The sequence below is a fragment of the Neltuma alba genome, unplaced genomic scaffold, assembly GCF_004799145.2.
Source record: "Neltuma alba isolate B1F8T4 unplaced genomic scaffold, ASM479914v2 tig00003408_pilon, whole genome shotgun sequence".
NCBI lineage: Eukaryota > Viridiplantae > Streptophyta > Magnoliopsida > Fabales > Fabaceae > Neltuma > Neltuma alba.
In genome coordinates, this window is record NW_021633273.1 from 10,113 (window position 1) to 25,995 (window position 15,883).

The 15,883-nt window shown below is 37.9% G+C and overlaps 3 protein-coding genes across 5 annotated transcripts; 1 reads left to right on the top strand and 2 right to left on the bottom strand.

Annotated features, from left to right (window-relative positions):
- Nucleotides 1-346: 346 nt before the first annotated feature.
- LOC114741513 (uncharacterized) lies at nt 347-757 on the bottom strand. The gene has a single exon (XM_028929792.1). It carries the CDS (start codon nt 755-757, stop codon nt 347-349), a length of 411 nt encoding a protein of 136 aa, XP_028785625.1.
- Nucleotides 758-2,557: 1,800 nt separating this feature from the next.
- Nucleotides 2,558-11,528, bottom strand: LOC114741506 (kinesin-like protein KIN-12E). Its single transcript, XM_028929783.1, has 22 exons — nt 11,152-11,528; nt 10,609-10,764; nt 10,430-10,513; nt 10,022-10,141; nt 9,806-9,919; nt 9,426-9,518; nt 9,231-9,320; nt 9,050-9,120; nt 8,844-8,918; nt 8,637-8,724; nt 7,774-7,832; nt 7,534-7,597; nt 7,201-7,266; nt 6,773-6,928; nt 6,571-6,675; nt 6,062-6,297; nt 5,743-5,812; nt 5,606-5,650; nt 5,455-5,517; nt 5,127-5,192; nt 4,948-5,027; nt 2,558-4,744 (listed from the first exon to the last, which is right to left on the bottom strand). Exons 1-22 carry the CDS (start codon nt 11,410-11,412, stop codon nt 2,731-2,733), a joined length of 4,176 nt encoding a protein of 1,391 aa, XP_028785616.1. The 5' UTR covers nt 11,413-11,528; the 3' UTR covers nt 2,558-2,730.
- Nucleotides 11,529-13,340: 1,812 nt separating this feature from the next.
- Nucleotides 13,341-15,780, top strand: LOC114741509 (uncharacterized membrane protein YuiD-like). 3 transcript variants are annotated; one of them, XM_028929787.1, is made up of 5 exons: nt 13,341-13,541; nt 14,439-14,595; nt 14,827-14,877; nt 14,961-15,053; nt 15,353-15,780. In XM_028929787.1, the coding sequence occupies exons 1-5, from the start codon at nt 13,387-13,389 to the stop codon at nt 15,410-15,412; spliced, it is 516 nt and encodes a 171-aa protein (XP_028785620.1). In that variant the 5' UTR covers nt 13,341-13,386; the 3' UTR covers nt 15,413-15,780. The 3 variants fall into 3 exon arrangements, with proteins under 3 accessions (XP_028785620.1, XP_028785621.1, XP_028785622.1); XM_028929788.1 differs by having other exon boundaries at nt 13,458-13,996; nt 14,431-14,595; XM_028929789.1 differs by having other exon boundaries at nt 13,487-13,541; nt 14,431-14,595.
- Nucleotides 15,781-15,883: the final 103 nt, after the last annotated feature.

Consider the following 15,883-nt stretch of genomic DNA (forward strand, 5'->3'; position numbering starts at 1 on the left):
AAATCTACTAGTACCGCCGTAATTTAATTGATTCTTGGAATATGACTGCGTCCCACTTCTATTTTTACTTGTCAAATTGAAAAACGCAGGCAATATATCTTCACGCGAATATGTCATTTGATTTTATTATGAATTTTTTTGTCAAATATAATGTGGTATTTTAGCATGCACTGGTTATCATTCTTGAAAGTAGAATAAAGAGCACAATTTAGGAAATCGATTTATAGTCAAACACGGTTTTATGAAAAACAAAATATACATAAAACTACTAAAGAAGGAGCTGAGCTTGATCAAAGACTCGGCTCAGATCCAATCGGCTCGAGTCCCGTTTTGCTCCCTAACGGTTTCAGGACTGAACCTTTTGGGAGTGACTCCTCCAAAACCCCGTTCCGTCGAACGGTGACCACGTTTCGGCATCCATCTCCCTGATTTCTGACCCCTCCTTCAGCTTTTCCTTCGCCATCTCCGATGCCAGGTGCTCCTCCAGCGTGGTCTCCACGTAGTAAATGGGCCTACACTTGGCCCCACTCCTCTCATTCAACAACACGTCCTTGTCCTTCTTCAGCTTCTGCGGTTGCGTTTTCCCTTTGTACGTGTGGATTGCCTTCCGGCAGAGTCCTACCGGCACCTTGTACACCACTAACGCCACGATATTCATCACCGTGCATGGCAAGCAGCAAAATATCGCCGTGCATTCCGCCGCCGTACCCCCGGCAACCTCGCCGGCCCCACGCCTTCCTCGCAGCTCATTGTTCATGACCGGCCCGTGGGTTTTACCCGGCAGGGAATGCGGGGGATTCATCAACTTTTGATTATAATCCCTATCCAAATCCAAATGATAGTCGGAAAAGCAAATACGAAGGACGGAAAACTAGAGAAGGAATTGGAGGAGAGGTTGTGTTTTTATGATGAATGGTAAAATTCGGGAATTTTGGTGATTCATTTCTCCGCTCGGCTTGAAACCGAGAATTTTCCCGAGAAATACCATTAGCAAGAAAATGCGAAGGAGGTAGCATTGAAAATCAAGTATTTAGAGGGTATGGATTTAGTTAATTTAGGATTAAGGAGGTAAGGGAAAGGGAACGACAAAGAAAATAACTGGTTTTATGAGAGGTGGAGGTTGCAATGTTATGGAGGAAAATACGGTGAGAGCGTGACAAAATCCTCGTATATTCGACAAGGATTACTAAAGTCCTAAACGCCTTCCTGGCTTTTTTGGTTCCCCTCTTTGCCAGAAGCTATGTAGACCTTTTTATTGCTATTTATAAAAACATTATTCGCTGAAGGAGCCAGATATACAAGGCTTAAAAAGTAAATAATAATTTGACCAAAAAAGTAAATAATTTCTAAACAATATTAAAAGTTTAAATTTATTTCAATTTATTGTTGTTGAATATTTAATTGATAAAAGGTTTTCCCTCTAGTGACGTTTGTCTCCACGCAATTTTTTTTCATTTTCGGTTCAGAATTCAATAATTTCTTTCTTCACTCGTTCATCCAATGATGAAGTCAACAACCATGGTTAAAAAAAAAATGAAGTTAACAAGGCTATCTCTCCTTTCCTCTGTGTGCGCTCGCACGTGAATTTTTTTTTCCTTTTTTTTTTTTGTTTTTAGAGAATAAGAAGAAAACGCACGATGTGATAACTTTTGAGCGTGATCGTAAACCTTTTCCAAACATTAGGAACCGATTAGCTAACCCCATCTCTGAGAGCCCTGGCCCCAGCAATGAGATCTTCATGTTAGATCTCATTGTCTCCTCTATCTGGTTTTCACTTCTGTTCTCTCAAACTCAGCCAGCGAGTGCCACATTGAAAGGGCAGAGTGGGGGCCTGAAAATCTGAAATGAACCTCAGTACTCTATACATCTCGTTGCACAAAACGTAGAATGACTCAATTGCAAATTGCTATGATACCGCCCCCCAATGAGTCAACGAACACAGATTCATGCTGCTGGAACCTTACTTCTAATGGCGCTTTTTTCCGTCGCTTCAGCCTATCATGATATTCAGCAATTTGACAAGGAAATGCAGGACAAAAGTTGGCAATGGATTTGGAAGTGGCCTGGGATCCAAAGAGTTCGCACTTCTCTCTGGCTAGCCACAAAAAACAGACTCCTCACAAATGCTGAAAGAGTTAGAAGAGGCATTGCTGAGACAGCAGTTTGTGAGATCTGTCATGCATCTGTTGAAGACCTTGATCACATCCTCCGATTTTGCCCCTCGGCCTATAACTGCTGGATAAAGTTCATCCCTCTCTGTAAGATACAAGAATTTTTTGCTAAACCCCTCAAGGATTGGTTGCTCTGGAATCTCAATCCTAGATGCATGGGCCCCCACAGGAGACTGATCTTCGGCACCCTCTGTTGGAAGCTTTGGGACAATAGGAACAAAGGCATTTTTGCTAGTTACGCTATGTCTCCTGAGGATATGATCATTACCGTTATTTCTTTTGTTAACCACACCTACAATGCGAGAGGTGTCTTAGATTCTATTGCTGACTCTGCTTAGAAGTTTGTAATTACTGTCTGTAAATACTTTGATCGATATATTCTTTCAACTCAAAAAAACGTAGAAGGGATTAATTACATTGAACCAACAGCAGTTTGGTTAGTTTACAGTTGCATAAATTAATGAAAGGGTCAATGCGACCCTAGGCATAATACCGGAGGTACATCAGAACATGTTGTGAATTAAGTGGAGGATAAGGAACAGTCATACAGTTAGACGCATTAGGCAGCATGTGAACTGCCTTCTTCCAGCAACAACTTTGTCTCCAGGACAGACGCCCTTACATTTTGCATTTCTTCCTCTAGCTTTTCAAACAAGCATGAATTAGATGTTGAGGCCAGCAAATTGGCTTTCTCACTAGCAGCCATGACTCTAGCTGTCTGTAACTCCTCGATTCTTCTGGACCCCATCTGTAATTCTTCCTCCAGGATCTTTATCTCAGCCTGCTTCAAATCTGATTTAAACACATATTCCTGCAACTCAATGATCATGGACTCTATTTCCGTCATCCCATTGTTTCTAAATTCCAAGAGCATCTCCTTTTCATTCATCACTCGCTGAAGTGCTAGCTCCTTTTCCTCTGCTTTCCTCAAAACTTCCTGTATTTCCATTTGAACAGCTTGTATCTGCCCCTCCAAGGTTGCGTGCTTTTTATTTAGATTTCCTAGTTCCTTTCTTGTGATGCCAAGCTTTTCCTGAGACAGCTTCGTCGCTGCTTGCAGCTTGGTTGTTTCTTCCTCTGACCTCAGTAAGTCAGTAGCTTTACCAATCAGATGCCAGTTTTTCTGTGAAGAGTCCATGTTCTGAATGTTATCAATCGCAAAGAGAACCTTTTCACTCTCCCGCTTGCGGTTCTCTTCCTCCAATTGGGATTTGGTAAATGCAAGGTTTGCCACCAGTTCAGCTTCAGATTCTTGGTTTTTCTTTTTGGCATTCTCTACCCCAAGCTTGCATGCCTGAAGAGAAGCCAATTCCTCTCTCTTTTCGTCAAGACATCTCGTCAATTCACATACAACGGCCCTTGCTTGTACTTCTCGTTGCTCAAAATAAGAAAACGATGAGACAAAGTTTGACAATGAATATTTAACTGCAGAAAACTTCTTATCAACTAGAGTCCGTCTTTCTTGTGCTTCTGATAGCAAGAGTTTTAAGGATTCTATCTGCTGATGTTTAATATGGATGTCGTTTTCTATAACTTCAATTTCTTTGAAGAGCTTATCCACCTCGATCGTGGCCTTTTCAGCACTGCCTAGCGCTGCCAGAGTTCTGACAACATCTGAAATCTGTTCTTCCACTCTTTCAAGTTTCTTTCTAGCATAATTTAATTCCTGTGATAGCTCTTCCGCAGTCAGTACTTCGATATCCATGTCAGAGCAGACAGGAACATCGGCCTCATGATTCACTCGAGATTCCTTCATTAAAGCACTCTCCTCCAGTAAAACTCTTTCTTTGACGTGGCCAGGAAGTTCATCTGATTCGCGATAGTTATTTTGCTGGGCACTGATCTGACTTTGCCCCTTGTGGTCATCACGCTCTATACACAAATTAGAACCAGACAAAGTAACCAAGCCTTTACAGTCAATCCCACCCTGCATTCCCCGGAAACCAGTTTCCATACCCGATTCTTTTTCTCCCTCATCGACTTCAACCAGCTTTTCTGGGCATTCCATTTCCCTTCTGGATTCATCTCTTTCATGGACACAAGATGAAAGGATTCTTTTAAGATCGTCCCTCTCTTGCATGGCTCTTTCGTACAAGCTCATCAACTTTTCATTTTCTTCATTCATTTCGAGTACTTGGTGCTGCAGATTCTCAATTGCTCTTTTCATCTCAGGCTCAGTGTCCTCTTCTCTTGCTCCTTCAGGAGAACAGCCGCCATTAACCTGGGCAGCATCTTCTTGAGCATCCTCAGCTTTATTAACAATTATGTTATTATTTTCAGCAGCAGCCTGTTCATACAATTCAATTAGCTTGCTGTTATCCTCGATCAAAATTTTAAGCTTCATCTTGAGCTCATCATTCTCCTTTGATAAAATAATTGCTGTCTCATGAGCCTCTGCCTCTCTTTGACTAGCAGCAGCAATAGCATCTACCATTGCTTTCAATTCCAATTGATCATTGATGCTAATGATGGACATATTGCTTGGTGATGGGGGAAGGTCCATTTCCCGGTTTCCCTCTTCCATGGTTTGGAGTTTCTCTTGTTCAAGTTTTGTTGCCAAATCATCCACTTGCCTACAAGATAATAATTAATGCAGAAATTAGAAACATTGGATCTTCAAGGCAAACAATCAAGAAAAAGAGCAACGTCAAGAAAGTATTATTTCAAGAGTAACTCTCAGTCAAAACCAAAGCCATTGTCGGGTCGCCGCATAAGGAAAGTAAAAATGAGAAATAGAGTGCGAGGGGAAAGGGGGACTGGGAAAGAGCGTAAGCACCTTTCCAACTTTGCTTTCTCTTCAAGGCAAACTTCTAACTTCTTGCACACTGAGTCCATTTCTTCTTGCCTTTGGATAGCCTGCCATTGATAAATTGATATAACGTTAGACTTCAGTAACAGTTTGACCAATAAAGAAAATGAAATTCAAAATAAATCATAAATGAAATTTATCTAGACCTGCATTTTGAGAAACTCATTTTCCTCACGAGTAGAAGACTGCAAAGGTGATTTTGGTCCTAACTCCTTTGGTCAAATATTAGCAAGAAATAAATTAGTCAGACATAAAAATGATTTCGAAAAGGCAGTTAAAAAACTGAAGGGTAGAAGATACTGAACTTAAAAGAGTAGGTTACAATGCCACCAAAAATATGCAGGTTATACAAGAAATTGATTCAGCTAAAAAATGGACTAACCCAGATCTAATTCTAGCTCAGATAATCTAAATCAATTTTAATTAATGACCCATACATGCTGACAACACAACTAAGGAAGACTCTATCTTTACCTCTTTGGAAGTAAGATTCTCATCACCATGTGCCTCTTCCATCACCGAGTCAGAATTTGTTTTCTACAGCATTGGCAATATTCGAGCAGGTCAAAAAGAGAGTACCAACCACTTCTAGACATGTAAAAGAGATGAAAATATGAACCACTACCATGTCAGCTTCGTGCATTAGTTTCCAATCTAGTGCTTCTAGCAACTGCACAGAGTGGCAAACAGAATCAGCACCGAGGAGAGCTTGAATGAGAACTTCAAGTGAAATTTGAGGACTACAAATAAATTTATCCACACCTTGTTTTCCAGTACCATGATCTGTTCATTCATTACTTCCCTTTCACCCTCTTCATAAAATGATTTCAACCTATGCAGCAGAGACATGTAGACACTTAGCAGAAAAACATACAGAGAACAACTTCAGATCAGAAAAAGTTATCAATAATTGATCTCTTCACATTTTGCACCATGGCATAGATAACAAGCAATGTACGCATAGCAACTATATTCTTTATTTAAGATCGATTTTGGTACAATAATTAATAAGAACTTACTTTGTTTCACAAGAAAAAAATAACGAAATAGAGGATTCATAATGTCCAAAATAAAGACATGCCTTCTAATTTCTTCTTTTAATCGCAAATTTTCCATTGCAAATCTAGTCACTTCTTGGTTTCGATCCACCTGTGCTCGCAAGACCTCAATTTCTTTCAAGTGCTCCTCTTTCTCTTTCAGCAAGTGTGCCTCAGCAGAGATCTTTCCAGAAGCAATCGCTTCTAGTCTCTTTATTCCAGCTTCTCGAAAACGAAGCCTCATCTTGAGACCTTGAATCTCATCTTCCCTTTGTTTGGCCTAATTCATCAAATTCACAACCATGTAATTTCCATAGAATTACACCATCGATGAACAAGAACCATGAGTATTGCAACTAAACATGTTGCTCACTCAAAAACCATACAAAAGCATTACCATAGAGCAACATAAACTGATAATAAATATAAAAAACTTTCCAAGATCATTGCTTCATGCAGTGCAGAAGCTGATCTATTTGTTTTTCCACTTCCATCCTAATCAGACAGAAAACTGATATAGCAAACCCTTAATATACTGCTTTTTTGCACATACAAGTTGCATGGCTGCTTGATTTTCAGCTCTTAGTGCCTGCAATGCCATCTCTTTGTCCTTCTCCCTCCTAAAGGCCCCAACGAGTGCAACTTCATAGTCTTTTTTCTGAAAGAGACAAAAAAAAAAAAAAGAATCTCATCAGAGTAAAGAAAAGAATGATAAACCGGATGATTTCTTAGATAGCACAGAAATAAGAATCTACCTGAGATATCTTTTTACTGGAGGTTAATGGGCTAAATAATCCATGGTTTCCCTCCCATTTGAAGGATCCTGGAGATCCTGGAAAGTTAATGACCGAAATGTCATTATCCTGAGCTTCTCCTCCACCAACCAGACCTCGTAAACGGGATACTTCTTTCTGAAACCCATTAAAAATGTGTAAAGATAATTGATTTGATAGATTCTCCATGCAATAACACATTTCATCAAATAAATCAACATTGCTCTATATTTATGGTCAGAATGTTTATTGCCAATTCTATAACATTGTCCCTCTTGTGCACACAATGCATTAATATATGTTTAGTAAGCTCTTCTTTGAACCAAATTACTTACACATACACAACCAACACTCAAAAGCAGAAGGAACAGAACTCATTTCGCATGCAGCAAAAGAATTTGTCCAGGTACCTTTAGTTGTTGAATTTGCATTCTCATGGCAATAACATCTCCAGATGCATCCTCATTTACAATGGCCTGAAGGAAAAATAAGAATAGTTAGGCAGAAACTATTGCAATAGCATGAGAATCTTACTGTCATTAAAAGGACCCAGGTGTCAGGATTACTCTACCATAGCTAGTAACCTCTTAGTATATCAGCTTTTCCCACAATAGCATATAATTAAAACAATTAAGTATAACAGGGTCTAGTTCTTAGTACTAGCATATCGTAATCAGCTAATAACAGCCTGTTAATTGTGGCTGCCATAAATGAAGAAGTAAGAAGATAATTTTAAGACATACATTATTCTTAATAAATTTAGCGCGCTGAGCAAACTTTAGTGTGCTTAATGTTTCCAACGAACAACTGCAAGAAAAGCCATATATGTCAAGGGAACTTGTAAAATTGAATGATAAAGAAAAGGATCTAAATCAAGGTCGACATTCACGTATTTTTTGCTACTGGAAGCTACTTTACTGAAGGAGAAAAAAATGAAAATTCTTGAGTAAAAATATTTTGAACAAGAGTAGAAGTTCACTAACCAACTGGAGGGGCTAATATTTGCTATTATTGTAGTTTTGGAATTCCCTCCGAGAGAATCCTGAAAGGAAGAGGCATAAAACTGATTAAGCAACTTGATAATTTGCTTCGCCTTATTTATCTATATAACTAGGATGAAGTAACTCAAATGGTGTTAAAAAATCAGCATAAGAAATCCATCTTTCTAATGCTAAACCTTATCAAGAGGTTTCAAAATATTATTAGGGCTTGAACCACGAACATCTCCATATACTGCCTTGCTCATATCGTCCAAGATTCCAAGACAAATCCACTTAGAGATGTAGGCTCACAAAAAATTAGATACTGGAAATGTCCCATAGATTGCAATTTAAAGTGCTTCAACCTTTTGGTGTTTCAACTTTCAAGCTAACTTTTGAAATTCAATCAACAATTGCTAGCTTGGCAAAGTGATCAACCAAAGAAACCCCCACCTCTGTCTTCATGTGCTTCTTAATTTGCATGCATTACAAAGTCTTTGCTTTCATATAGTTGAAATAACAGTTCCTTTGCTGACAATACAGGGGTTTGTTTGTTTTTTAAACAATGCCACGCCATTGCAAAAGAAAATTCCAATTACAAAGTCTTCCAAAGAACTAGTAATTACATTACAGATGTGGTCATTCTTTAATTACTGAATTTTCTTTCTATACTGGGAAAGAATTAAGAAGTGCACTTGTTAAAGGATTTGGTAATCCATTTGAAAACAAATATTGTGCTTTTGACCTTTATAATTCTATCTATTCAATTATGACCCGCCAATATTGGAGACTGCAATATGGTTTTGAAGTTTGAACTTCAATTTCGACAACCTAATAATCAACTTGGTTCTAAATCACAAACATACCTGAAGCAGAAACGTGAGCTTTGAATCACGGTAAGGAACATGGAGTGACTTCCCATTGGATATACTTACTAGGTTCATAATTACAAGGCTGCAAAGATATATCACCGTCAGGTTAATTTTATTGGGAGGTAACCCCACAGCTGAAATGCCTAGTAAACATTCTTATATTGGTAAACAGGAATTCAAGATCATTGCTAGGTTACCAACCCCAGTGTTGAAAGAGACTTATTGATATTAGTAGCTTCCTTGAGACGTTCGCCTTCTGCACCAGAGCTCTTTTGCCTATTATTAAATTATTAAATGGTACATGTTAGTCTGATGGCATATTTTCAATTTTGAGGTAAAGATACATCTAAATTGTTCGCCCACCTAACATGTACAAACGCATATACACACTATGGAAATCCATTTACCTCTCTGATCCAGCCAAATCTACAAGATTGAGTCGAGCAAACCGGTGGTGATTCACACCTTGAGATTCCCACTAGTATCAAGTAGTTATATTAGTTGCTTATCAAAAATAGAACTTGGAAAGCAGAAGAAAACGTCATTAAATTTACACAAAATGACTAAGGAAGCATTAACATCTCTCACCTTACTTTCAATGATGCAAGTAAACACACTATGAGAACGACTGCTAGCACGATTCATATTAGTGGCAGCAACCTTTCTGTTTGCAGAACCCTATAAAAATTATTGAAACGACAACATCAATGCTGTTGACGTTTAAGCCATCTAGAAAGAAAGAAAAATCTCAAAAGCGAAAATGAAGACGAAGGTATCACATACCTGGATAAGTTGTTGAATAACATCTCGAGCACTTGCAACCTCCACTTCCTTGAGATTTTCAACATAAACTCCTTTCTTACTGTCTTCTCTCATCTGCAATATGATCAGCCAAAATAAAACAGAAAGTTCTTTAAAAAGAAGTTCAAGAGATACATTATAAATTCCTCCTCCTTAGAAACGCGAAGTAATTTATACAGATCATTCCCATAATTTAGAACGAGAATTTTCAATGTCAGATTAATAAGGGAACTTTCAAAGGCAGATGAAGCAATCTTATTGCTGATATATAGTATTCGGAAAGGAGGATGGATATCAACAAAGTGAGGTGATCATAAATTGGAAGAAATAACTAAATTAAGTATCAAAATAGCTTCCCATACCTGCAAATTGTTCGATGATGGTTCCAGAAGATCAAGGATCTGTTCATTGTATATCTCCAAGAAGGAACATTTGCATGTAAATTTTAACTTCTCATCTCTCCTCGCCTCTTTCTCCTATTGCATCAGAGTGATTAGCTTACTTATGCGGGTTATGTTTGAAAATTAGATCAAAAACAATTCCGGAATGCCTGGGGCATCTGCATTTTAGAAGAATACCTTCTGAATGCTAGAAAATAAGTGCTCAAAAACTCGTGGTGTCATCCCGCAGTTAACACTGTGTCTTCGAGTACCACCCTCAATGTCTCCAAGCATGGTGTGAGTCTTCCCACTTCCAGTCTAGGAAAAGAAAAGGTAATCATCTAAATCTAATTCACAATAATATAACCAAAATCATGTCAAATGATCAACAAATCAAATCACGGAAGTCTTAGTCCCTTTCATGATTGGGGATTATAAATAGTAAACTCTAGAAGTTCAGAATATAAGACAAATAATAAAGTTTCCTATCATTTTCTGTGCAGACTTGCACTTGATTGAACAAGAAAGTATTCCTGGAGGAAAAAAAAATGTTAATTTGTTTAATATGACAGAGATAGCAAATAGAATAGTTAAACAAAGACTCACTTGGCCATAAGCAAACATGCAGCTGTTGTAGCCTCCCATACAATTTTCCACCATCGGCAAACCAGCAACTTTAAAAAGCTTCTCCTGTTACAATAATGGTGTAGGATTACGAGTTTTGAAACTAGAGAAGAAAAAGAAAAAGGCTGAACTGTGATAAAAGGAATCAATCAACAACGTACCTGGCTAACGTTCTCATCTGCAACAAGATCAAAGGTAAATCGAGACTCAGGATGCCCAGTCCAAGTAATTGCCTGAGAACTCTCTTGCCTAATGCATTTGTTGTACCCTTGCAATGAGAGTTCGGTATTGCTAAGGGGGCGGATTCTGATAATAACCTAAGCACACAGAAGTGAACCGATGTGAAGTTGATTATCTTACATCAAGTTACAAATAAACCACGATCAGTATAAGACATAACGCAGTCCATCGACTTCTATAAATTTTAATAAGCAAATGTCCTGCCTAGTTCAAGGGTTTCTATAACAAGAGAGAAATTCTTGCTGACAATCAGTGAAAAAAAAAAAATTACCCCTGAACATTATAAAACTTTGAGTTAACTATTTATACGCCGCCAAATAAATATAACATGGATGCAGAACTCTACATAAACGAACAGTTCAAAAGTGACGTGGTTACTTGATATGAATAATCCCAAATACTTTAGTTCTATAATCGTAAATGGAGCAGGGACTTAAAATGCAAACAACAAATCCTCTCTCCACCTGCACGTTGTGATCCTTCCAGAAAGAAGGATCCTCGCAGAATTCGAAGCTTTGACTTGACGATACGGCGCTACAGGCCCCACTTCCATCTTCATCCAAGTCGTTAAAACTTCGAACTGCAGAGCTGTGTACAATACTCTCTTTTGCAGTAGATTTCAGAAGATCTGGAGTTCTTTGAACCAGCGAAATAGAGTCGAAGGAATGATCCTGGAACCCGAACCTGCTCTTAATGGCGCTAGCAGCCTCCGATATGAATGGCATTGTGAAATACTCCAATTAGTTCAGAGAAAACCTACCAATCGAAATCTGCTGAAGCAACGCGAAAGGGAGGGTAAGACAATATTCAGAGCGAACGCTAAACTTTATCGAAATGCACAGATCTACTGAGAAATAGGAATGTGAGAGACAATCGGGGTGAAGTAGAGTAGCAGAGGGCAAGATTCTTTGATCGCACGGTGGAGAATTGTTAAGATAAACGGTCTATACGCCTTTTAGTTCAAAATTTCGGACCGTTTAAGTCAGAATTTCAAATTTTCGATGGGGGGGGGCACGTTTTCTTTACGGGAATCAGAGATAAATAAAATTTTTGCCCTCAACTTTGTCTCAATTATTACTTTGACCTCTCAAATGTAATTTAGATTCATCAAGTCCCTAAAATTTTATGCACACTTGCATTTTTATTAAATTTCATCAACTGGCAATTTTTTAAATAATTTATAAAAATATTGTCATTGTTCCATTAATGATTAGGTCACATGTATTTATGATTGTATATTATCAAATTAGAAGGACTGATTATATATAATTATAAAAATTAAGCTTTAGGAACCAGGCATTAGTTAATTAGTTAATTTTGGTGGTCTGATTTTTTTTTTTTTTAAAGATCTGGAGTTTAACGAGGCTAGTCTGAGAGATAGACCTACAAGTTATTTAAAAAAAGCAAAATCACCTTGATGCTTTAGGAAAAAAGGAACTATTTGTATTTTTTTTCCTTTTTGATTCATATTCAATTGTCTTCAGAGGTTTTGCTTGATAGAGAGTGTATGGGAATTAATCCTCTTAAAGTTGATTCAGTGCCATTGTTTTTGGGCTTTCACCCCTGATATGCAAAAAAAGAGCATAATAAACACATTAATAAACAAAAAATTTCATTGTTTCTGGGGGGAAAAAAAACTCGTGAAGTCAGGAAACAGTTTTTTATTATTTTTGGGCTGCGCTATCCTTTTGTTTTTGACCAAGCATGTATTACTATTGGAATCTATTTAAAGCCCAGCAGGTTCTGTTAAGCTATATTCCCTTGCTTTAGTTTATTGAACCTTATTTTCGACATAGTATTTCCTTTTTTTCCTAAAATGTTCGTATTTGTTGTCTGATGTAGTGGTTGCGCATTTAATAAATAAAGGTGGTTGTTTGTTTTGTTGATAATAATAAAAAAATGAATAATTACCTCTAATATTTATGCTAAAAAATTTCTTTCAGTTGTATCTTATAAAAAAAAAAATTAGAGAGTATTCAACAAACTGCTTGGGCTAATAATTCGTCTGTGGTTATTCAAACATTAGCTTCTAATATTTATCCTTTTAATGCACCGCTTCACTGGCTTTACTGAGAAACAAACTAATCTGCCTTTACTTAAAAAACACACACAAACAAACTAATCTACCACTTCACAAAAGGGGGAGAAAAACTATCTCCGACTAGCAAGTGGCGTTACTCACTAGTAAATAAATTTGTCTTTTCTGAAGGGTGATTGAAAAAAAAAACAAATAACAACCTTAAAGATTACTATTTGCAATTCAAGAAAACTATGTGATAACATTATTTAAAAAAAGCGTGTTTCCACTAATTCATGGCAAAGAAAAATTAATTCTTTATAATATTACAAAAAATTTAAATTTGTTATCTCATTATAGTTTTCACTAATATCCAATTGGCGAATGACTTCCCTTTGTGCATGGGCGGACGGTCTATAATGGTTCCTTCGACTGTTCATCTTCAATAAATGTTAAAAAGTGTATTTGAGGGAGAATTGGGATAGTGACGTGGACGTCGTGAAGCATACAGATTTTCCAAGGGATGACCCATAAATTTTGTTCTTTGCTGACCACTGCATGTATCGGCTTTGTCCCTGCTCAAGACTGGGTCATCTCTATTGCTCAGCACTGTTAGTTTTAGTGCAGGAGAGAAAATTTCTAGGAAAACGGAGGTTGGTTCCGCGGCTAATTCCATCGGTACATGAACAAAGTGATCATTATGGCGGACGTCACAGCCGTCGCAGGGACAACGCCATCTTCCTCAACCCCCGCATTTTTTCTTCCATTCAACCTTCCAATTTTGTCGGCATTTATGGCGTTCGCTCTCGCCCAGTTTCTCAAGATCTTCACCACCTGGTGCGTCTTATATATGCTTCTTTCTTTTCATCTTTTTTCTCGTGATTTGCGAAGATGCTGCCATTTTGCGTACCTTGCCCAGTTTAGTTTTGATCTCTTTGTTTGATTGCCTTATTGACTGATGAATTTATAATGCTGAATCTTACAAAAGTGACTTTTAACTGGAGCTTAATATTCTTCCTACCCCAACGGAAAGTTATTAATTCTCTCGTCAGTTGGATCAAAGCGTTTGTAAAGGTGGCTTGAGCGATTACCTGTCTTTCTCGGTGAGCGGAAGTACTAACAAGCGTTCATTTCCTCTCAAATACCATGCATGGCATGTGTTATCTTTTATGGTTCTTGCCTTGAAGGAACAATAGGGAGAGAAGGGAGGCTGCTTCTAGCAATTTGTGTCCGATATGTACTGGCAAATGAGAGTACGAGGCCGTCCCATTTTGTATGCCTGTAGAAATGATGTGACTCTGAATTGATATGCAGTTATATAGTTTAATTCTTAGAAAGGAAAGAAAAAGGCCTTTTGACATTTAATGAATGAATTGCTTTTAAGTTATGACGAGACCTTACCTCAATTCTTGTTAACATCTTCAAACTTCATTTTGGCTTTTGGTTTTGAGCGAAAATCTGACGTCTATAGCCATAAAAGCTATTGCATGCTTCAAGAACTGTAAATGTGCAGTACAAATTGTTTATGTGTGTTTGTGATGTGTGTTTATTTTCATACAGATAGGTGTATATAAGCGGTTTCTGGCATAGGAAGTTGAGTTTCATGGGTGTGATATTAAGTACCTATTATCGCATCATGCTTTCTAAACAAGAGCAAATTTGTCGTGCTGACCCCTTAAGACTAGAAATATAGTATGAACTCAAACCACTGAAATCTTGCTCTTAGGTACTCAGGTACAAGGAACGGAAATGGGATTCTAAAAGGATGCTTGATTCTGGTGGGATGCCTTCATCACATTCTGCTACTGTATCAGCTCTAGCAGCGACAATAGGCATCCAAGAAGGAACAGGGTCACCCGTTTTTGCTATTGCCGTTGTCTTGGCATGTATTGTAAGTACTTCAATTATTTTTTTTTTTTCCTGATCATCAGTTGTGATCAAAGATATAATGTCAGTACTTCACCATGATTGTATTCATATGTATTCTCTTCTATTCATATTTTCTTAACCTCTTTCCATAACTGGGCAAGTAATTTCGCAGATTTTGCTCCATTGCATTCGTTGATTTGTTGTGTGCTCACTTCAGGGAAGTGGGATAACTCACTTTTGTTAATGTTTATAGGTTATGTACGATGCTTCAGGAGTTAGACTTCATGCTGGCAGGCAGGCTGAAGTAAGTCCTCTTATAGGTTACTTGATGCAGAGCTAGACTTTATAAGTTGCTTTTGATCATGGTAACGTCTATGTTCACTGCAGTTGCTAAATCAAATTGTGTGTGAACTACCCCCCGAACATCCTTTGTCCAACGCCAGACCTCTGCGTGATTCACTCGGTCACACTCCGTTTCAGGTCCGTTGTTCTTGTTCCTTTTGTTATTATTTCATTGATTCCTTACCTTTACTTTTCTTAAGGATTTATCATGTTATAGCTGTTGAGGCATTTAAAATACAGCTGCACAAGTTATACTCAATGAGAGTACCCACCTGAACCTATTTTTATCTCATGAGTTTTGGTGTTGTCGTCCTTTGATATAGAAGGAAAATGAATGATAAACCCAGCCTTGCATTTTCACAAATCAAAACTGAAATAAGCTGCAGTATTTTAATTTAGTATCTTGGTTTCAGTGACTTAAATATCCTTCTGTACAGGTTGTGGCCGGTGGTTTATTGGGATACATTGTGGCTTTCTTGATGAGGAACTCCAATTAGGATGTCATGTGATCCATATCTTCCCTTGTATTTCATCACTAACCTCTCTGCATGGCCTGCCAAGGGAGACAACCATGGAAAGGGCACAAAAGCCTAGAGTTGACGACGGTTCACCTTAGTGCCGGGATTTCCCGCTTCCTGGCCAGCCTTGTCAAGAGTCCCTTTCCTCAAAGCTCATAAGCACACGAGTTAATTAACTGATACTGAGAATTGAGACATTTCGATTGGGCACGACTATTTTTATTATATTGATGACGTTGCAAGCCATATTTTATGCGTATGTGAAACCCACGAACCTATCTAACCTTCTACTGTGGAATTCTGTGACATTTTATACCAATCAGTCAATTTCTTGATCAAGTTCGATTTATTGATAATATTTTAACCTTATGGATAAATTTGTATGCAAGCATCATCAGTGATTAATTGACAGGAATGCCAGGGCAATTTATAAATTTCACGAAACACTCT